This window comes from Narcine bancroftii, chromosome 2, assembly GCF_036971445.1.
Source record: "Narcine bancroftii isolate sNarBan1 chromosome 2, sNarBan1.hap1, whole genome shotgun sequence".
Classification (NCBI taxonomy): domain Eukaryota; kingdom Metazoa; phylum Chordata; class Chondrichthyes; order Torpediniformes; family Narcinidae; genus Narcine; species Narcine bancroftii.
Window position 1 is genome coordinate 291,604,079 of NC_091470.1, and position 23,858 is coordinate 291,627,936.

The following is a 23,858-nucleotide window of genomic DNA, read 5'->3' on the forward strand; positions in this document are numbered from 1 at the left end:
CTCCTCACCGACAATTCACACAGTTGCTCCTCAAGGTTGTGTGCTTAGCCCACTGCTCTATTCACTCTACACCCATGACTGCGGGGCCAGGAACAATACAAATGCCACCTACAAATTTGCCGATGACACCATGGTCATTGGCAGAATTGCAGACACCAATAAGTAAGTGTGTAGGAGGGAGAAAGATCAGCTGATTGAGTGGTGTCACAACAACCACCTTGCACTCAATGTTAGCAAAATTAAGGAGCTGATTGTGGACTTCAGGAAGGGAATATCAAGAGAGAACACAAATAAATCTTTGAGGGGTCATCAGTGGAAAGGGGTAAGATCCTCAAATTCCTGGGTGTCAACATTTTTGAAGATCTGTCCTGGGGCCTTCATGGCGACGCAATTACAAAGAAGGTTCACCAGCGGCTATACTTCTAAAGAAGTTTGAGGAGATTCGACAGGTTACCAAAGACTTGGAAATTTCTATAGATGCACCGTAGAAAACATTCTGCCTGGTTGCATCATTGTCTGCTATGGAGGTGCCAATGCACTGGACTGGAACAAAATGACAGAGTTTGGAACTCAGCCAGCACCATAATGGGCATCAGTCTTCACTCCATCGATGACATCTACACAAGGCAGTGTCTTAAGAAAGCAGCATCAACCCTCTTCACACTGCCACCATTGGGAAGGAGGTACAGGAGCCTGAAGACGAACACTCAACAGACAAAGACAGGTTCTTCTCCTCTGCCATCAGAGTTCTGAATGGACAACGAACCACAGACACCATCTTGCTTCTCTTCTTTTGCATTAATTTATATATATTTAAATGTAATTCACAGCAATATTTGCACAGTAATACTGCTGCAAAACAATGACTTTCAAGGTATGTTCATAATAAATTCTGTTAATGGATATTGTAATGTACATTGTGCAATATACAGATGCTTGAAAATTCTTATTTGCTGTAGAAGTGCAGAAGCAGGTACAATTTTGACATTCAAAGGATACAGTAAACCTGTTATCCAAATTTCAAGCAACTGGCAGTCTTGAACAACCGGCAAAAATATTGCAGAAAATAAAGAGGTAAAAAGTATGGAAGTTTAAAATTGGTGTGCCTCACTGTTAGTTCGGCATTCACACACAACACGCAATCACAAACAACCAGAAAATTCACTTATCCAGCATCTACCAATCCCCATCAGTGCTGGATACCAGGGGTTTCACTGTAATTAGACAGATATATGGCTAGGAAGAGCAAAGAATATGGACCGAATGCAGGCAAATGGGACAAGCCCAGAATGATTTCAGATTTATTGCCAGAGTACATACATGATATCTCATGAGGTTTTCTTCCCCGCGGGCAAGGCAGAATTACCACTTTTTGGCACTGCAAAAAAAAAATCTATACTTAATGTACACATGTAAACAAATAAAGAAATGTAAATGAAGTGATTGTGCAATGCAGAGAGAAAAAAATCTAATAAAATGCCAAAGTAAGAGTCCTTAAATGAGGTTTGATGGTACTGAAGCATTTATGCTTTTCTGATGGTAGCAACAAGAACAGAACATATGGTGTGGATTCTTGATGATTGCTGCTGTTCTCCGACAACAGCGTTCCCTATAGATGTTCTTGATGGTGGGGAGGATTTTGCCTGTGATGTCCTGGGCTGTGTCCACTTCCTTATGGAGGGCTTTACACTCAGATGTATTACTGTCCCCATGCCAGACAGCAATGTAGCCAGTCAGCACACTTTCCACCACACATCTGTAGAAATTTACCAGGGTTTCCAGTGTCATACCAAACCTCTGCAAACTCCTGAGGAGGTAAATGAGCTGATATAGTTTCTTCACAACACCATTAGTGTGTAGCATCCAGGTAAGAACCTCCGAGATAGTGACTCCCTAAGAACCCTCTCCACCTCTGATCCTCCAATTATCACTGGATCATACACATCTGATTTTCCCTTCCTGAAGTCAACAATCAGCTCCTTCGTGTTGGTGACATTGAATGCAAGGTTGTTGTTGGTGCCAAGTTTTCAATCTCTCTCCTGTATGCTGTCTCCTCGCCCATTTTTATACAACCCATTACCATGGTGTCATCAGTGAATTTGTAGATAGTCTTGTTGTTGTCATACTGAGTCACACAATTGTAGGGGTATAGTGAGTAGAGCAGGGAGGTAAGAACCAGCCCTTTGGTGCTCCAGTACTGATGGAGAGTGTGGAGGAGATGTTCTTATTGATTATATCTCATGTTTCTTTTCACTTTGTAAAGGACATAATGTCTTTCCCAGCAAATAATAGTACATAAATTTTTTAAATGGTGGTGCTGACAAGCTGTTGTAATGACAGAGCTAATGCTGGTGTGGACTCGGGGAGAGCAGGGAGTGGAGACACAGCACTCCTCCGCAGGGTTCGACTGTTCAGTTCAAATATCGATAGCTCCCTGTCGGTTTTAAATGGCCCATTAAAGGAGCTGACAGTGTTTTTTAATTTAAAATTCTGCAATTGAGGTCTGTGCCCAAGATGGCAGCAGCTGTACTGCCAGCAGCCTCAAGGGGCTGCAGACTCTGGGGAAGCAGTGGACTGGTGCAGGACACCAGAAACGGGGAGAACACCTTCTCCCATTGAGGAGAAGCAAAGGAGTGTGGACCAGCAAGGTGCCCAGCTGCTGAAGGACCCACATAGGCTGCACGCTGCTGGAGACTGGCTCATAGAAAACAGGAATCACAACCAAATTCGAAAGGACACTGAGGGCAAGAAGGTTCCCATAGGGACGCAAGTGCTGAATTGCATTGGAAGTTTGACTCTGGCGCTCAGGTTGCCAAAGATAGGAGTCTGTTTGTCTGTAGGATTGCTCGAGACAAAACAATGGATACCCAGGGACTCTCCTTTGCTTCACTTTCTCTTACTGTAAAGGGCCACCGGACAATACTCATGGCAACTGCTTGTCTGCCTTATGACAAACGAAAGGATTAGTATTACATTTTCTAGTTCATTATGTTACAATAATCATCTTGAATAGCTGGATCCTTATATAAACCCTAAATCATTTCATGTCCTGAATGTTTTTCCTCAGGTAATTTCACCTTGTGGTCATCAGCTACAGAAAATCATCTGTCCAGAATTGAGTGAGGAGGTTAAAAAGACATTCAGCTTGGATGGAGATCAGCAAGTAAACAAGGAGCAGTTGGGGATTGATGTGCAACTACATAAATCCACAATTTTTCACTTGTATTGGAGTGATATTTTCTTTTTTTTACCCCCCCAAAAAATTACCATTGTACTGCTTGCAGTCACTGATAAATTTGTGAAGCCCTCCAGTCCTGTCCAAGTAAATTAGGGCCATCTCCTTCAGAGCCAGATCCTCAGGTGCCATCACAGAGGAGCGCCAAACCAAGAGACGCAACAGGCCACCTCCGTCTGCGCTCTTTCACGCCACGCCTCACCCGTCCGCGCAGGCGCAGTAGCTCATTGACGCCCGCAGTGCCCCGGCGCCGGAGTTGCAGCTGAGTCATCAAACGATGGAGCTGCAAGTTCAATGCGTCAAATTTAAAGAACTCCTGAATCGAGCGAGGTTGGTTTATCGAGAAGATGCAATTAACCAGGCTGATCGTCAATGTCAATAACTCTGCAGCAATTCGACATCCATATGTTGAGGATAGTTGGGTAATTCATTCGTCCGCATAGAGTTCACACCCTTGTCCAGAATACCAGGGAGCAGAAGGGTTCGTGGCTGGCGAGGATCCTGCTCCCTTTAAACCAGGTTTACGGGAAGGTTCATTTTACAACCATGTAACATGAGAAAGAAAGCAAATATTTGTAGATTATTGTTGATCAATTGAATTGCACCCAAGAACAGGTACAGGAGCGTGGGACATAGTTAATCGAAGTTCGTTTTCCTTAAATCTCGATCCAGGAAGGTGAAACCCAAAGTGCAAAAAAGAGCATTAGGACTGGTTCTAGGCCAGCACGTGAATTAACACTGTAATCAGACCAGACACTACCTTTTAACACCTCAACTTTCTCAGAAGCCGAGATGAGGCAGTGTCGTCGAAGGCGCTAAACAGTCCACAGGTGGACAGTGGAAAGTGTACTGACTGATTACATCACCTCTTGGTTTCCTCATCTGAGTGCCCAGGAATGCAGAAGGTCGGAAACATAGCCAAGTCCATCATAGACAACTGCCTCCAGCCAAAGGTACTGCAATTCTAGGTTCAAGAACAGTTCTCCACCAGATTGTCGAACCTCTTACATTACTCCAGAACCATAAAAAGACCTGTCAGTACGATTGTCACCTCACTTTTTACCTTTCTTTTCTATTTGTTATCTCGGACCATACTGGAGTAGTCAAAGTGTCCCCAAATTGCCCTCAGGACACCAAAGACTGAGGCAGAGATTGCAGGGTTGTTGTTATGGGAGATTTCAACTTCCCAAATTTTGACTGTCATGTCCTGACTGCCAGGGATAGATGGGGCAGAATTTGTCAGGTGTGTCCAAGATGGATTCCTGACTGGATCAGCTGACCAGAGATCCAGTACTGGGTAACGAGCCTGGGTCAGGGGTCAAACTAGGGAGAGTAAATTGGGAACAGATGTTCATGGAAAAGAGCACAGGAGTAATGTGGAGGATGTTTAGGGACCGCTTGCACTGGGTTCTGGTTAGGCTTGTCCTACTGAGACAGGGGAAAGATGGTTGACAAAACAGGGGAGGCAGCTGGTCAAGAGGAAGAAGGAAGTATACATTAGATTTCGGAAGCAAAAACTGGAAGGGGTCATGAGAATTGTATAGTAGCCAGGAAGGAACTTGAAGGTCTTAGAGCTCGAAGAGGACTTGAGAAGGCTTTGGCAAGCAGGTGTTCTATGCATGTGTGAAGAACAGAAGTATGACAAAGTGAGTAGGGTCGCTTAAGGATAAAAAGAGGCAGCATGCCTGGAGGTGGAGGAGGTTGGGAAGGTCCTAACTAAGAACATAAGAAATAGGAGCAGGAGTAGGCTATCCAGCCCATCGAGCCTGCTCTGCCGTTATATTAAATCATGCTGATCTGATATTGACTCAACTCTACCAAACTGCCCTTTCCCCATATCCCTTAATTCCTTTTTTATGTCTTCACCAGAGAAAAGATCCTTGATCAAGGTGAGGTCAGAATAGAACAAGCTTGTGCGCTGGGCCAAGTTGAGAAAGAGAAAGTGCTTGATCTTCTTCAAACCATTAGGATTGAAATGTCCCTGGGGTTGGACATGTTTCTGTGAGAAGGGAAGGAAGAGATAGATAGGGTGTTGGTTATGATCTCTGCAACCTCCTTGGCCATAGGAGGTGCTGGAGGATTAGAGAATGGCAAATGTGGTCCCCTTGGTTTTTTTTTAATTGAGAGAATCCTTGGAATAATAGACCAGTGAATCTTGCATCAGTAATGTGTGGTCCCCTTGGTTTTTTTTAAAAAAAAATTGAGAGAATCCTGGGAATAATAGACCAGTGAATCTTGCATCAGTAATGTGTGGTCCCCTTGGTTTTTTTTAAAAAAAAATTGAGAGAATCCTGGGAATAATAGACCAGTGAATCTTGCATCAGTAATGTGCATACTATTGCAGAGAATTCTTAAGGACTAGGTTTATGAACATTTGGAGAAGTTTACAGTCTTCTCCAGGTTCATCAGCATGGCATTGTGAGGGGAAGGTCATGTCTCACACACTTAATTGAGTTCTTTTAAGGTGATTACAAAAAGAAATTGTTGAAGAATGGCAATAGATGTGTTGCATATAGATTTAAGTACGGCATTTGACAAGGTCTTCCATGAAAAACCCATTTAGAAAGTCATGAGTCAAGAGATCCATGGAACCTTGGCTCTGTAGTAGTAGTAGTGGACAGAAAGTATTCTGTCTGGAGGTCAGAGGTCAGTGACTAGTGGAGTTCCACGGTGATCAGTTCTGGGTCCCCTGCTTATTGTGATTTGTATAAATCACCTAGATGAAGAAGTAGAAGGTAGGAAGGATGGGTTGGTAAGTTTGCAGATGATACAAAGCTTGGAGTGGTGGTTAGTGCTGAGGTTTGTCATAGGTTACAAAAGGATATAGACAGAATGCAGAGTTAGTGGAAAAGTGGCAAATGGAATTCAATCTGGATAAGTGTGAGGTGATACTTTTTGGAAGGTCTTCCTTAAGGCTGAGTGCAAGGTTAATGGCTGGATGCTTAACAATGTGAAAGAACAGAGGGACCTTGGGGTCCAAATCTCTACAGATTGCTGCACAGGTTGATAGTGTAGTTAAGGTGGTCAATGGGATGTTGGGCTTCCTAAATTGTGAGATTGAGTTCAGGAGTCAAGAGGTCATGTTGCTACTCTACAAATCTCTGGTGAGACCACACTTGAAATATTGTTCGGTTCTGGTTACTTCATTATCGGAAGGATATGAAAACAATGGAGAGGGTGCAGAGGAGATTGCCCAGATTGTCTTATGAGGCAAGGTTAGCAGAGCAAGGACTTTGCTCTCTGGAGCCAAGAAGGATGAGATGACTTAATAGAGGTCTACAAGATTATGGGAGGCATAGATAAAGTAGACCCCCAGAATCTTTTTCCCAGGTTGGGAACAGATGGTGGTGGAGGAGACAGAAACATTGGGAGCATTTAAGAGACTTTTAAACAGGCATCTGGATGAAAGGAAAATAGAGGGTTACGAGGTAGGAAAGGTTTAATGGTTTTTTTTTGGTTGGAATATATATAGGTCAATGCAACATCGAGGACCAAAGGGTCTGTACTGTGGTGTAATGTTCTCTGTAATACATCCTCAAAGCATTCTTGTAAATTATAATGTCATCATCTTACTTATTTCCCTGGCCCAAGAATAATCAGTGTGGAAAAGCTACATCCAGGAAAACTTCAAGTCTTCATATGTTGCTAATGGAGAGGTAAAAGCAATCTCCAATCCAATTATTGCACCTATTCCAGGGAAAATTGTGGACAGATACAAGATACAAGTTATCACAAAACCCAAACAACAGAAAATTGAAGACCATTATCTAGGACTCCCTTGAGAAACAACTTGCCTGGCAACAATCTTCATCAGTTAGGATCATCAGTGGTTTTGGTTTATCCTGATGTTGAAATGCAGATAGCACAGTGGAATATTTCACAGGACTACTGCCAGGATATTGAAGACTGGCCTGCATGAATCACTGTATATAGTCTATTTGAAATTATTAAGATTTCTAGTTTATATAATTTTCCTCAAGACAGACATGTAATGTTTTTAAGATAATCAGCATTGTGGAGCTTTAAATAATGCAGTTAATTTGCTTTTGTAGAAGCTGGCAGTACAAAATGTACTCTAGATCAAACAATAAGTTCTTTATTGAGGAATAAATATTGGCCAGCTAACTGTGCTGTTCTTTAGAATAGCACAATTGCATCTTTTGTACTATTATAACAGTGGCATCATAATTAATATACAAATACATGTGTTTGGAGTTTTCTTTACACAATCCTTTTTAGGGTATAATGCCTGGTCCTTCAGAATTGCCTTGATCAGAGCATTTCCATAAACCATATTCTCTGAAACATAAACTTACATTAGTAAGCAATGCCCCCAGAACATGGCAAAATTGACTAGCTATTGAGGGCCTGCAGAACAAGATAACCGCTAGAAGAGTAGGGTCACGAGAAGAAAAATATGGAAAAGAATTTCCCATCAGAGTCCTTTCTGCCTATGAAGTGCAGAAAGCAATTCACTTTCCTAAATTCATGAGCACAGTGACCTCAACAGACACTGGCAACACAAAGTTTAAGTGCATGAAAGTGCCAGATTTCAAGCCAACTTCTATTCAACCTTTAGAAGCTAGAGTACAAAATAAATTTTTAAAAATATCTTGTGTATTTACGGGAAAAAAACAAAAAATTTCCATTTTCAAACACACGGACACACACATATATAATCTTTTGTGGAAAGAAAATTTCAGTTCTTAGATAGTTTGAAAAGTGACTTGTTCAAAATTTTGCAGGGTCCAACCAAAGATTGAAGGGTCAAGAATCAAAAGAGACAATTTCAAATGTTACAGGCTCAGAGGACCCCAAAACCCAGCAGTAATAGAAATTCACCAAGACGAATGGGTACTTAAAAGTTACTTTTAATTTTCTCCATTTAAAAACAGGATCAAACTTTAACTTATTACTATTACTTAACCTAACTTAACCCCCTTCTAATTCTAAGTGCACATGTATGATTCACAGTCCAATCTTACTTCTCATTCCTCCAAGTTCACCGGTTGCAGGCAATTCTTATACTGTGCACAGAATTTAACATATATGAATTTTCACCAAGGTCTGGTGCTTAAAGGTAATTGGTTACCTCTAAGAAGGGTTCTTGTTGGTTTAAGTGAGAAATTTGTTGCTTGTTGGATACACACAAACTAATTCCCTCCGATCAGCCACTTCAGTGTCTTGCCAAAGAAACTTACCCCATCAGGGTTTTCCAAATGATAATTTGTTCTTCTGCAGGTCACCACAGAGTTTCTTTTGTTTCCCTTATTTCAGGTGAAACACTGTAGGCAGCCATTTCCTCTTGTATGGACCACAAGGCTGAACTCAGAACTCACAACCCATCTTCAAAATGGGGTTTCAACAACCTGCCAGCTTGCCATGACTGCAGAAACCAGTTCTCTTTCTCTCTCTTTCTTAGAGAAAGCCTGTTTGGTCTTTTCTCTCTCTCTGCTTGCAAAACCGCATGACCTTCTTAGAACATCAAACTGCATCCACACAGATGCAGCACCAGACCCAATATTTTGAGTCCGTTCATCTGTTGCTTTCAAAACAACAATCCATTTACACCTGTTTTTTTAAAATTCTTTATCAGTCTCCTTGTTTTATTGTCTTTGCAAAGTCTCTCAGTGCCTGCATGACTCACTTTCAGCAAAGCTCTGGCATTTTATATGAGATCTGTTTTGTGAAGTGTTTGTGTTTGTTTGTGACCTACACTACCCCACAATCTATCTCCTTCAAAAACATCTCTATATACAATATAAAATATGATATAATCCATCACACAAGGATGACTGGCAATGTTTTCATGCATAGTGTACATCTTATCTAGTATTCACTGCCTGCAAAAATGGTGGTAGCAGATTCCATTCTCTTTAAGAACTTAAAAAATAACAATAAGGAGCAAGATGAATGAAAATAATCTTTAAAAACAGCCAACATAAGGCACTTTCAAGCAGGGAAAACACATCTGTAAAGGCGGAGGTTCTTTGCCATTATAGCTAAAGACATACTTTCCTGAATGCGCTATGGCCAACTCAGAGGCGCCGATTCCAACCCTTCTCAGGGAAGGATAATCGATGGAGCGCTGCACTCTGCCTCCTCACCTGAATGTACAGCCACTGCAACCCCATACTCATCTCCCCACTCACTCCTCTCCCTCCATGACCCCTCAAGTCACAGGCTTCGGCCTGTGACAGCCTCACCGGGCGGCTTCGGCCTGTGACAGACTCACCGGGCGGCTTTGGCCTGTGACAGACTCACCGGGCGGCTTCGGCCTGTGACAGCCTCACTCAAAACGCAACAGAGTAATGGCATCCCTACCCATAATCCCCCACGCAGCTGGAACTGTTCTGGGAACCACAGAGTGGTTCCAGTTGTGGGGGGATTATGGGTAGGGAAGACGGCCATTACTCTGCTGTGTATTTATGACAGGTGGTGCTACAGCACCAGTGACCCTGCCTCCATCGGATTCAGAGGGTGCTACGAGGTGCCTCTCGATATGAACATGATGCTGGAGCAGCCTTTTAGGGCTGCTGTCTGAAAAGTAAGTTTTAAGTTTTTGATCTGCTCCTATAGCCAGCCTCCAAATGGAGGCCTGATATGAAATGGCCTATAGATTTCAACAGACAATTCTTAGAGCACTGAAGGCCATTCAAAAACCCCTAAACTTCAGCAATGTTCATAAATTAACAGTGACTCTGAACAAAGCTTGATAGTTGATGGGTGTGGTTACAAATTGTGTAAAAGGCAGTGACATAAACAAAAGGAGTTTCTCAAAAGGCATATCAAAGAGTGCTTTTTGGCAGTGATAAAACTTGTGTTAGCAAATATGTATTTTCTTTAAGAATGCAATGTGTACATTTAACATAAATACCTGATTTTGCCAAACAATGAGTGCCTGTAAAAATAATCCTTATAGAAACATTTAAAATTAAATATGAACTTTATTCATTCTGCAAATTTGGCCAATATATATTCCTCATACTCAACTAGTGTTTAACATATCTGTTTCTAGGATTCATATTCTACTTTTAAATTTAATTCCAGAATTGGGAAACTCAGTGAAAGTGTTGATACAAGTGTCAAATTCCAAGTGGGGACTTACCCTCATCTTCTCTGATCAGCAATGTGGTGGCCTTGATGACACATTTTTTCCCCCAGTATGTTCTGGCCACAAATACACCATGTAAGGTAATAAGGTAATAACCCATCTCCATTTACTATGGAAAGTCTTCAGATTATTTATGGATTCCATTCCTGATAACTGTCTGTAAACCAATTTTTATGTACATTTATAATGAATAATTTCCCCCAAAACTAAAATTCCATTGCCCGAAATAGTTGATCCTGCCCTACCAAACATACCACTACTTTTCTCTCAGTACAGCATTACTCTTAATTTGTTTTATACACTTACCCCCATCGCTCTGCATACACTTTCTATAATTCTTTTAGTGAATACCCTCCATGTTTACCCTATCACTATTGAATGAACTAGTGGAACATACACTATCCAGTTGTTATGTACACCATGAAATGTTTCAATATTATTTATTAAACTAACAAACCATTTAAGGGAAAATTTGTGTTGTCATATTTCTGTACGCTGGAAAGCCCTGCATTTTGTGCAAAAATTTGGCCTCGAAAGATATGTACAAGGTAAATATTTCCAACCACATAAATTCCAGAGAGTCCCACAATTATACAATAAAAATAGGAACACATCTTTTCTCAGGAAAATTCAACTCTTCGTATCTACATCAAGGGCTTCTCCCTTCAACAATGAAGATGCAATTTCCTTTATGAAGAACAAATAGAAATCTCTCAGTTCAATACACGAAAATGGTCAAGAAACTCAGCAGATCGATCAGCATCCAGTTTCACCACCACTTTTATGTATTGTACTTGACTCCAATATCTGCAGATTTTCTGGTTTAACTCCAACATCTCTCTAAACCACTTAAGTAGCACAAGCAAATAACAGAGAGAAACACGATAGGCTGCAGACGATGTGATAGTTATGAAAACACCAAAATGCTGAAGGAATTGAGCTGGTTTATTCAGCATCTAGGATATTTTTTTGACAAAAAATATAGTAGTGAAGTCAATACGTTAACGGGCATTGCACCATCAATTGAACTCAAATCAACAAATTCTCCTGGATTACCTTCCTACACAATTGAACTACTACTACTGACATGGGGCTCCAAATTGCAAGGATTTGTTAATCAACAATTTTAATTGTGATCCAGTACAAAAAAAAGCAAAGTACAAATTATTTTATCCAAAATGGCTTATTGTTTACAGTCCATACCATGATAGATATCTACACCCAAGACAATAGTCCAGGTTGCAGCCTGGGCTTTATCAGTTATTAATATGGAAGATGAATGGGAGAGATGCAATAAAATCACACAATAATGTTCTCCACCAATTAAAAGGGCCGGTTTCATCGGTTCAAAAATGTCTTCTGTCATTCTGGTAGATAAATGAATTAATGCATGAAAAAAATCACCTGTGGAAAAACTTTGTCCAAGACAGTATGCAAAAAGTCTGACATATTGTATCATTGGGCTATAAGGAAGAGTATGCATCTACTTTTAAACAAACTTTCGTCACATTACCCTTGAATGTCTGAAACAATGAAAAAAATTGCAACTTAAAATGTTTTGAAATACATGCTATTTAATTGCTTTACTGTATCAATATAAACCACCTCAAGCACACTGCACCAAGATAAATATGTTAGAAATAAAAGTATAGCTTCATCTTATTCAGTTACAGATTTTTCTGTTATGTACATTTCCAGTTTATTTCAGTAAAACAAAAGACATGGTTAATAGCTGGTGGCCAGTACACATTAAATAACTTGTAAAACATTTTCATGTATTTGACCTGAGTGACTGTCTTTCTCTCTCCACTGTTCAAGTAATATCTACATCATAATGCAGTTGTATACTGAGAGGCAATTCAGGTGGATCGTCTGGCAAGGTAATAAATCTAAATCTTACAAGTCAATGCCATACAGATGGACAAAGGGTGAAAATATGACATAAAAATGTAATTTGTTACGTTGATCACAATACATCACTTCAAAGAGAACCATCACACTACATACTAATCCAACCTTAACTGCCAACATTGATAAGCTATGCCCATATTTAATGCAAGACAAAGTTGAGCACCTCATTAGTATTTCAACAAGTCTGAAGAAAAACAATCACAAGCAATTATTAAATTACATCACTTTGGAATCTTCAGACCTGAAGAATTAAATAGATTAGATCACTTGCAAGTTGTACAATATGCTTATAGTAATTTTAAGGTTCAAGATGCACTAACCTTTATCCAGTTGCTACAAGCAGACATGCAGATGGTTAAGGTGTAAAATCAGAAGTCAACCTGATGCTGACCTATATTCTTACAAAGGTATTTTTATATCCTGTTAAATGTATTGTTTACTATTGAAACTATTTAGTGAAGATGACCTTCATAAGAATGAGTCCTCAATTGGTGGGGCATAAGAAAAGCCGATAAATGCGTCATCAGCTTCTAAAACACTGGCATTTACTACAGAACGATCCTGAGAATGGCAGATGGAGTGTGAAACTGGTTCTTCTGTAAATTCTGGATCAAAATTTTGCAGGTCTTCAGGGCCTGCCTGAAACATAAAAGCTCATTTTGTCACATCCTCAACTCAACAGTTCATAATATTCAATAAGAAAAAATGCTGGAGAAACTCAGCAGATCATAAAGCATCTTTGGGAAGTAAAGGGTAACCAACATTTTGGGCATGAGCCCTTTGTCAAGGTATGAGTAAAATAGCAGGTAAGTGCCTGAACAAAAAAGGTGGGGGGAGGAAGAGAGGAAGGAGCAGGGAGAGGAGCACAGGCTAACAGGTAAGAGGTCTTAGGTGGATATAGGTGGAGGGTAGAAGAGAGAAAAGCTGAGGTGGTGGGGAGGGGTAGTTCTAAATGGAGAGGGAAGAGTGTGGTGCTGGAGAAAAGAAGACAAAGAGATAGGAAAAGAGAGAGATACTCAGAGCTTAACAGAAACTGAAGAAATTGGCTAAAGCTGTCTGGTTAGAGAGTGCCCAGATGGAATATTTGAGGGTTATTCCTCCAATTTTCAGATTGCCTTGGTTTGACAGTGCACGAGACCATGGAGAGACATGCCAGTGTGGGAATATTGTGTAGAATTAAAATGGTTGGCTACGGGGAGGTCACTGTTATGGCAGGAGACAGAGAAAAAGTGCTCAACAAAACAATCTCCCAGTCTGTGTCCAGTCTCTCCAAGGTAGAGAAGGCCACAGTGGAAGCACTGGATGACCACTGGAGATTCACAAATGAAGTGTTGCTTCACTTGGAAGGACTGCTTGTGGCCCTGAATGGTGGTGAGGGAGAAGGTGTGGACACAAGTGTAGCATTTCTTGCAGTCACAGAGGTAGGTACTGAAGGGGAAATTAGTGGAAAGGGATGAGTGGAGAGGGAGTCCCAGAGGGGGTGGTCCCTGTGGAAAGTAGAGAGGTGATTGTTTAATTTGATTACTTAAAATAGTTACATACCACATTGGGGTTAAATGGTGGAGGAATTTCCTTTCGATCTAGATCTTCCCAGTTAATAACATCAAAAAAAGGATGGCATTTGATTTCAGCCTGTAAATAAGAAGCCCATCTGTAAATTCATATGTTTAAGAAAAGTTAAACAGCCTTATACAAAATAAAATTACAAAACCATTACAATAATCCAATTATCTTATTATTTTTAGTATTTAGATCTTAACCCTTCACCTGGTGGGAACAAATATGAGTGCCCACTTTTACAAAGGAAGCATTATGGCTAGTTTAATCCTGTTAACACATGAGGTAGATGTTCAAAATATGCAAGACAGAATGGAGTAGATTCAAACATCTCTTCAGGATGCATGTGAAAGTCCAACACTCCAGCAGTTTAAATAGATGGAGCCTTGCAGAAATACCATCTTTGATACTGAATCAGTGACAAAGTGGCAGTATTTCCCAATGATTTGAAGTTGCCCAAAAAGATCTATTAACCTTTATAGTGTGGATTTCTCTATTTCAGTGTCCACTAAGATTTAGATTCAGATTTTATACATGACATCCTTTTGCCTGCGGACGTGGCAGAATTACCACTAATTGGTAGTGCAGCATTCCCTGTAGATGTACTCAATAGTGGGGGGGGGGGGGGGGGTTTTGCCTGTGATGTCCTGGGCCGTGTCCAGTACATTTATGCTCAGGGGTACTGGTGTTTCCATACCAGACCATGATGCAACCGGTCAGCACACTTTCCACATATCTGTAGAAATTTGCCAGGGTTTCTGATGTCATACCAAATCCCCGCAAATTCCTGAGGAAATAGAGGCACTTACTGTTAGGTGTCAATTCTCGAGAATTTCAGATATCAAACTGGCTGAGCAGTTAATCACAATGAAAAATTCTCATGGAGAGCCAACGAACAAATAAAAAGTATACTTTTACCAAACATTTTAGAGTATGAAATATTGTAACTGACATAAATATTTAACCCATACATCCCCTTTTTTTTTGAAAAGCACAAAGGCTCAGTCAAAAATTATAGCTTGGCACTTCATTAAAAATGTATGCAAAGTGTAACATTTTCAGGGGCTTCAGTGAAGAGTTTTCAAATAGCTCAGGTTTTTAAACAATTCACTGAAAAATAAAACAGCATTGTTGTGGAGGACAACTTGTAGGTTTCCACATTTATCTGTATTTTTATGCTTGTGAAGCTGCTTCTACGTCATTAGTACTGCAAATTCCAAACTAATGATTTTTGGATGAGATATAAAACTAAAACCAAGACTGTTCTTGCTGTTCTGTTCTTTCAAATTGACACGAAAGGCCCCGTGGGTGTATTTTAAAGGGAGATATTCCAGCATTCTGGCCAATTTTTCTTTCAAAGACCGCCATTGTTCATTTCTCATTTACGTTTGGAGGATGATAATTGAAGTTCTTGGTCAACTATAGGAATACAAATACCATGTGGTTTAAATTCCAAAACATGCAGTTTTTGCACACATCATATCAAGTTCTGTGGAATTCTGGGTGAACACTTTATCCAGGTGTATATTTGAAAATTTGTATGAAAAATTGAAGCATGAATACTTGCTGACTTTGAGAGGCTGATTGGTCAGTGAGGATTAAATGACTTAGAAGAGAGCTGCAGAACATCAAGCCAGAAATGTTTGGTTATCCCAGCATTTTGGTTCCAATAACTGGATCACCCCATCTTCTGTGGCATGGGGCTAAATTCCTTCTCAGCCTGAGCAGATGTCAGAGCTGAGCTGGGCAATTTAGATGAAATGAAGAAAGGGCTTAAATAGCACAGACCTTCCTGACAAGTTGTTAATTTTGTGTTCGCAGTTAATAATATTAATCGTATGTTTACTTCATAGTTTTATTTGGTTACTTTCCTTCCTACTTGTCCATTGTTATGACCTGTATCATCTCAGTTGTGATGGAAAGGATATTTTACTTGGTTACAACTTCCATATGCACTTATATGACATATCTAAATTAGTCAAGTACACCAGGAATTTTATAGCTAATGAAGAATAACCTACAAAGCTATTAAACTCCAGATGTGGGGACAAAATTAATTTGCCAAAAAGATGGATTTTCAAGAACATTAATATGTGGGGAGAGATGAGGAGAGGCAAATGATTTTTTTCCTACAGATGTGAATGTATACTGTGACACAATTCACAGCATGCATAACTAATATCAAATCAATAAAGATCACTAAAATACCTTTAAAACAGTGAAATTAACATAGAAAGAATTCTAAAGCTGTCTCTCAATAATTATTTGTCACTAACCTGACCATTATTTTAATTTAAAAAAAATTAGCCTTTCTAGTCTATGTTGCCCAATTACACCGACAACTCCTGTACGTTTTGAACAGTGTGAGGAAACCGGAGAACCCCGAGGAAACCCACACTGATATGGGGAGAATGCACAAACTCCGTACAGATGCTGTCGGATATGAACCCCTGTCACTGGCACTGTTACAGCATTGTTCTAACTGCTACGTTAACCATGCAGCCCATTCTGCTCTACCCATTTGTTGAGAGATGATAAAGAGTTGTGTGAAGGACTTATTTGCCTTTATGGAAAGGATTTGCAAAAATCAGCTTTCCATGCTCTCTGTTCCACTTTATTTGTACACCATCCCATGACCACATCTTCAATCTCCATCCAATTTCTTCCACTCTCTTCAACCATTATTATTGGTTGATCACTAAGTTACCTTGGATTTCTCTGCATTTCCTTTTCTAAATCCCATTATTAAAATTTAACTTTCAAAGAAGCTTTTGGAGATGCTGCCCAACCGATCCTCCTCAAGAAATATCCATTCTTAAATCCTTTTTATAAACTAATGTAGGGCAATTTTATTTCCAAAGTCTTGAAAGGTTTTAATACATTGTATCAACTCAATCTACACCATACTCCAGCGTCACCCATAATACAAGAAACTTGTTTCCCCTACACAAGGAAAGAAGAAATTAACACATCTCCAGGTGAAGAAATTGAGAAAGAGGAATAGATGACCAATACTTGGTAAAGACAAAATATCAAAGCATAATTATTAAGATATTAAATGAGTAAAGCTGTCAATGGTTATCGCTTAGTCTAAAATTTGTGAAAGAATTAACTAAAGAAATAAAAGTAACCCATATATAGAAAGAGCTTAATTGTAGAAGCTATCATAAATTGCACAAATAAATTGCAACAATATTGGTCCTGAATCCTAGTTATTGTTCTTACCTTGAAAGATTGCAAAAGTAATATGCTCAGAAGGTTGTCTAAACACTTTTGAATTCAAATTTTTTCCACACATTAATAACTCCAACAAATTTTTAAAATAGTTGAATGGCCAGAGAAAACACCAAGTACTCATGTTAAATGTCAACAAAATTATTAACAATTGTATTCATGGCAATTTATGTTTTCTAAGGTGGGCTACAAAAGAGTAGGTATTTAATTTTCTAAATTTTGCAATTCCACTATTAAGTTTTACCTGTACAGCTAACAACACAAGTTTTAGAAATATATTATCAGAAAGACCAAGAAGCAGATCTTCTGTGGACTGAGAATTGCTGAACCTCTGTCTAGGCCAGGGGTGGATAAACTTGCTTATCATAAGATCTGCATACCATAAACTTCAGATGTTTGAGAGCCGTAGGAATCAGGCGATCGCAAGCCACATCCACTAACGCTATCGTTAGCCCCTTTCAGGTGGCCATAATACCCGAATGTAAAGCCGCCTAAAATACCCGAATGCAGCTGTCGGGAGACCACCTGAAAGCGGAGGACCCGTCCCCGAGTTGTACTTACTCAACCCACCTTGGGGAGGTATATTCTCCGCTTCCGAGCGCTCCCCCATGGCACCTGAAAGCAATAGCCTGAAAGTGGCTAGCAGCTTTAAGGTGTGTAGCAGGGGGCAGACTGATGACAATCAGCCGGCACCCCAACTCCCTGCGCCTGACAGCCACCCTCACCACTGCCCAGCGACCCAACTCCCTGCTGCCTGACAGCCCCCCGGCGCAGGACATCAGGGCTGGGGCAGCTGGCGCAGGTCTACGGGGCTAGGGCGGGCGGCATGGGAGGTTGCCCACCCCGGTACAGTTTTGAGGGCAAAGTATTTTCCAATCCTTGGCTTGCAAATCATCCATTTGCAAAATGCTGTTACACTGCAGATAGTGAAGAAGCATTGTTTCAAAGGGAGCAATTTTGCAAAATATTTATTTCTAATCAAGTCTACACACCAAACGTTCCTCCTAGGCTCCTGAAAGCAGCAAGTCAAAGCAGCTAGCAGCTTTTAGGTGCCTAGCAGCGGGCAGGCTGATGACAGTCAGCTGGTGACCCGCTGACAGCCACCCTCCCCGCTGCCAACACCTACCCTCCCCGCTGGAAACACCTACACTCCCTGCTGCCGACACCTACCCTCCCTGCTGCCGACACCTACCCTTCCCGCGAGCCGCACATTACATGTCAGAGAGCTGCATGAGGCTTACGAGCCACGGTTTGGCCATCCCTGGTCTAGGCCATGCTGTTTGCTCCAGAATGACCTCCAGTACAGTCTTCTGCTGGAGAGCCTGGCTCAGCATGGCATGGGGGCTATCTCCACAAGTAGATACATGGACTTGGAAATGATTTTAATAACCAGTGAAGAACACCCACAAAAAATAAAATCATTAAACTCAATTTAAATTAAAACATATTTGCTTTTCTTCTGGAAGTCTTCCATTCAATTGAATGAGGATTGTTATGCTTGCATCAGGTTTAATCAACCACAAGTTAGGGGTCAAATTTCCCTGACTAAGAGCTATGATATCATGGAACAATGTATTGCAGTGTCAAACTATGTGAGGAGTCTGTGGGTACAGCACAGACTGATAACTGACATTAGGGGAGAAAATGGCAACTGATGAGAATCAATGATGGCACTGTAAATCAGGATTTCTGCAGGGATATACTGGTAAACACTGACATTAGGTGATAATGCTGCAACCCAACTTGTATTTAGTAGAAACTTTAATGTAGAAATTGTCTCAAAATAGAATGGAATTTAAAATAGGGGCAGCACATTAGCGTAGCAGTTAGCACAATATTGTTACAGCACCAACAATCCAGGTTCAACTCTGGCGCTGGGTGTGTGTGGAGATCTCCCCATGTCCGCGAGAGTTTCCTCTGGGTGCTCCAGAGTCCTCACACCCTTCAAAATGTACATGGGTTTGTATGTTAATTAACTGATAAATTTTGAATGTATCTAATACTGCACTCTCCCTTTGTGGCAAGGTTGATAGGTAAGACTGTAGAATAGGGCTTGACCCCATGGCGTTCTTGGATTCAATAGCATTCACTTAGCCAAGCTATTAAAAGAGAATTGTAGATGATGATGGGAAGATAAAGTTTGCCTTTGTCAAAGTGAAATTAGGTAGGTTAACATTATGAATGCAAAAATAATATAAGGTGAAATATTTTAAAGGTTGTGAAAGGAAGTCTTACAAAATCTTCTTTTGCTCCAAGTCTTCTCTGGCTTTCTTTTTCAAGTAGTCCTTCCAGGATAGAACATGCCTCATCACTTGTTCCAGGTCTTAGCTGCAATGGCTTGTGAAGTATATATTCGTACATCTCTACAGTATCACGGCTATAGAAGGGAGGCTGCAGGAAAAATACACCAATTTTTTAAATGCTAATTTCCCTTCTATCAGCTGGATACACATTATCTGGGCTCTTAACAGTGCATCTTTTAGGGATCCAAGGTAAATGTTAGATAGCTGTGACACCAATGATCAAGAACACATCAGTTTACACGAATATCTTCATTATTTACACCAGCATGTTTTAGGATGGAACATGTATGAAGAGCAATGAACCTAAATATACCTTTTTGGTGCAAACATCTCAAATACATCAAGAGGAACAAGTTATGGCCTGAACGTATAATTCCACAAGAGATGCGTGCTCAGTGCACAAATGTGATGCTCACCTGATTTTCCTTTCAAGCCTCAAACTAATGTCCCAACATCAACAAGAAATGTATGCATTATTTAAACAGTGATGAGCAAAAGCTCTTTGAAGTAATTTTTAAAGCCTTTCAAAAAAGATGTTTTACGTCCCTTAATACTCTCCCAGGCCACACATCCCCTTTCAACCAGACTATTGGGTATTCTTGCCAAGCATGCAATATATAAAGGATTGAATTCCATTCCAAAAATTTCTATTCCACCTTCTTCAACTGAACCAGATTTTGGAAATGAATGCAATGCACAGCTGCCATTATATAATGCATTCAGCACCCAAGGACAAAGTTCACCTTTTAACACTTTCAATGACTTCTAAACAGAAACTGGTATGGTTAAAATATTGCAATATGTTATGCATATATGGGAATGAATAAACTATGAACTTAAGAAAACTAAAGGAATATTGCAATGAGAAGTCAAGGTAAGGATACTAAAGTAACCCCACAAACTACAAGATCTCACTCTGCCACTGACCCACAGGCAGTAGAAAGTGGTAATCACTTATTATTAAGATTTCAAAAAAGGTAACTAGAATACATACCAGGCCATACAGCATTTCAAACAGAACAGAGCCAAGACACCACCAGTCAACAGTATTATCATAAGGTTGCTTTCTGAGCACTTCTGGTGCAAGATACTGAAATAAAGCAAAACAAATATCTTCTGGAATCCAATCATTTTATTAACTTTCAGCTTCACTGTAAGGTTGTTTCATTAGTGATTAAGCTTGTGCCAGATCCTGCTTCATCTTTTTGAAAAGAGTAAAGTGTAGTGGGCTGAACTGATCAATAGTTCCAAGAATCCAAAGTAAATAAAATCTGACTGAAGCATCCCAATTAAACATTTAGGCAATCTCCAAATTGTTCAATAATTTGGTTGAAAAACAAGCATTTGGTTAGATTGCACCGATTTGTACCAGGGAATTGCATGCTGCAGTATTGTATTCACGTGGCCAATGTTTTGAACAAAAGTTCATTGCTCACTTTTTTCTTTAAACTCATTTGTATCCCATCATCTGTATATTTTAAACATTTATTTCTCCTGTACACATTGGAAGGATCTTAAACTACTTTGAAACAAGCATTTTATCTATTTTCCATTTAGTGAAACTTTTAGGTCCCTAAATGTTTGTTAGAAATTGGATTCTGTGGTCTACGTTGTTTGAAATTCACACACAAAAAAAAAGCATTTATTTAGCATATTTCACATTCTTTCCAGAATGTTCCAAAACACTCTGTGGCATTTTGGAAATGCAGCAGTCAATGTGTACATACATATAAGGTAAAGTGCTTGAACTTTGACTGCTGTACTGTCTGTATTAACAGGAACACTTCCAGAATGTTTTAGTGGAAGTTAATCAGGTGTAAATGAATGACAATGAACCTATGATTGATTGACCTAGCCGGAGCAATAACTCCCTTTTCTAACAAATATATTTAAGTTGCAAAAAACATTCCTTAACTTAGCATATCATTAAGTATGTTGGAAAAGTCTCAAAGTAACTTGCAAAATAAACAATAAAACTATGACCACAAGAGATAGAAGCAGAAATAGGCTATTCAGCCCATCGGGTCTTCCCTGCCATTCAATCATGAGCTGATCCTACTCGGTCCCACTGTCTGGCCTTCTTCCCATAACCTTGGATGCCCTGGCTAATCAAGTACCTATCAATCTCTGCCTTAAATACACCCAATAACTGCCTCCACAACCACCTGTGGCAACAAATTCCATACATTCACCACCCTGACAAAAGAAATTCCTACACATCTCTGTTCTAAGTGGATCCCCCTCAATCCTGAAGTTCTGCCCTCTTGTCCTAGACTCTCCCACCATGGGAAACAACCTTTCTACATCTTCTCTGTCCATGATTTTAAACATTCAAAATGTTTCAATGAGATTCCTCCCCCATTCTCCTAAATTTCAACGAGTGCAGGCTAAGACCTGTCAAACACTCCTCTTATAATAACCCTTTCATTCCCAGAATTATCCTTGTGTCCTCCTCTGAACTCCAATGCCAGCACATCCTTTCTTCAATGAAGAACCCAGAACTGCTCACAATACTCCAAGTGAGGTCTCACCAGTGCCTTATAAAGTCCCAACATCACATCTCTGTTTTTTTAAATCTATTCCTCTTGAAATGAGTGCCAGCATTGCATTTGCAAAATTGTGTAAAAATCTCTTTGAAAAATTGATCATTACCTCTGGTGTTCCACAGAAAGTGGATGTAGTGTCAGTGCAAGCAATTCCTTCTTTACAGAGACCAAAATCTGTTAAAGCTATGTGCCCCTAGATCACAAAGTGAACAGAACTGATAAATAACTTTTTTAAAAAAGCATTCAAAACAGATATAGAAAATGTTAACAAAGATAAGCCAACATCTGTCAAGAGAAAAGTCAAAGTGACATTTGAATTAAAGAGCCTTCAATTGTGTAGAAAACTCTCAGTTCATTCACTTCATTTTTAAAAATGTGCTATATTTCAATTTTTTTTGTCTAATTATCACTGAAATTTTATTATTGACCCTCACATCATCAATGGCCACTTAGTTTCAAAAACTGATGTGCAGTTTTAAAATCAATGCTTACCTAAAGAAAAAAAAGTGGATTTTAATAACTATGATGGGAAGTTACACTGAATAATGCTTTTTATATATTTATTTTAAATAACCATTTGTAGGAACTATGAACAAGCATACAAGACACACACGAGACACACAAGAGACTTCAAATTCTGGAATCTGAAGCCAAATACAATCTGGAGTAGGTGATTAGAAGACAAAAGCTGTCAGCGCTGGAAGGTGAGAATAGTGGTATAAAGAGAAACCAGATTGAACCAAATAGGAGGTGGGTGGGGGGGGGAATAAGGGAGAGCATAAGAAAGAGAGCGTGCAAGAGAGTTGGACAGTAGACTGGCAGAATGGGTTTTGTTCCTCCAGGTTATGTTGGACCTCACTCTAGCAGTGGAGAAGACCCAAGACAGACAGATTGGTAAAGTAATGGGAAGGGGAGTTAAAATAGCATGCAATAAGCTCAGTACAGCTATTGCAGAGAGAATGTAGATGCTTTACAAAATGGTCCCCAAGTCTGTGCTGGATCTCATTGATGTTGAAGAGGCTACATCAAGAGCACCAAATGTACCATTTATTTAACTTTTGGGGCGTGGTGTATAGCCTGTGTAATCAATTATATTGTATCATGCGTAACCTCGTGTTTATTGTATTTCTCATAGTTCCGGAGCATAGCATTTCCCATATTTCATTCTTTATCTTTATGTTTAGATCTTGTTCCCATTTTTAGTTTGGGTGTACAGCTTGTTTCCTCATTCTCTTTCTCTTGGAGTTTGATATACATGTTTGTTATAAATCTTTTAATGATCATTATGTCTGTAATCACATATTCAAAATTGGTTCCTTCTGGTAACCTTAGCTTACTTCCCAATTTGTCCTTCAAGTAGGTTTTCAGTTGGTGGTATGCAAACATTGTACCGTGAGTTAGACCATATTTGCACTTCATTTGTTCAAAAGATAATAATTTATTTCCCGAAAAACAATTTTCTATTCTTCTGATCCCCTTTCTCTCCCATTCTCTAAATGACAGGTTATCTATTGTGAAGGGGATTAGTTGATTTTGTGTCAATATTAATTTTGGTAGTTGATAATTTGTTTTTTTCCTTTCTACATGAATCTTCTTCCAAATGTTGATCAGATGGTGCAGTACTGGTGAATTCCCATGTTGCACCAGCTTTTCATCCCACTTATATAGTATATGTTCAGGTACCTTCTCCCCTATTTTATCTAGCTCTAATCTGGTCCAATCTGGTTTTTCCCTTGTTTGATAAAAATCTGATAGGTATCTTAATTGTGCTGCTCTATAATAATTCTTAAAGTTTGGTAGCTGTAAGCCCCCTTGTTTGTACCATTCTGTTAATTTATCTAACGCTATCCTCGGTTTCCCCCCTTTCCATAAGAATTTCCTTATTATTTTCTTTAGCTCCTTGAAGAATTTCTCTGTTAGGTGAATTGGTAATGATTGGAATAGGTATTGTATCCTTG

General features: G+C 39.7%; 2 protein-coding genes across 12 annotated transcripts in view; both read right to left on the bottom strand.

Annotated features, from left to right (window-relative positions):
• mcmdc2 (minichromosome maintenance domain containing 2) overlaps nucleotides 1-3,438 on the bottom strand; it is a 71,941-nt gene extending 68,503 nt beyond the window's left edge. The window contains exon 1 of the mRNA XM_069921338.1: nucleotides 3,268-3,438. Coding sequence (XP_069777439.1) covers nucleotides 3,268-3,367 — 100 coding nt within the window. The 5' untranslated portion in view covers nucleotides 3,368-3,438. The remainder of the gene's footprint in view (nucleotides 1-3,267) is intronic.
• An 8,465-nt stretch (nucleotides 3,439-11,903) lies between these two features.
• Nucleotides 11,904-23,858, bottom strand: part of sgk3 (serum/glucocorticoid regulated kinase family member 3) — a 107,768-nt gene continuing 95,813 nt past the window's right edge. For 10 of the 11 annotated variants that reach the window (XM_069921347.1, XM_069921346.1, XM_069921349.1 and 7 more), the window contains 5 exons: nucleotides 22,007-22,093; nucleotides 20,349-20,444; nucleotides 19,287-19,442; nucleotides 13,803-13,892; nucleotides 11,904-12,899 (listed from right to left, as the gene is read on the bottom strand). In XM_069921347.1, coding sequence (XP_069777448.1) covers nucleotides 12,729-12,899; nucleotides 13,803-13,892; nucleotides 19,287-19,442; nucleotides 20,349-20,444; nucleotides 22,007-22,093 — 600 coding nt within the window. In that variant the 3' untranslated portion in view covers nucleotides 11,904-12,728. The remainder of the gene's footprint in view (nucleotides 12,900-13,802; nucleotides 13,893-19,286; nucleotides 19,443-20,348; nucleotides 20,445-22,006; nucleotides 22,094-23,858) is intronic. The other variant, XM_069921351.1, reaches the window with a different exon arrangement.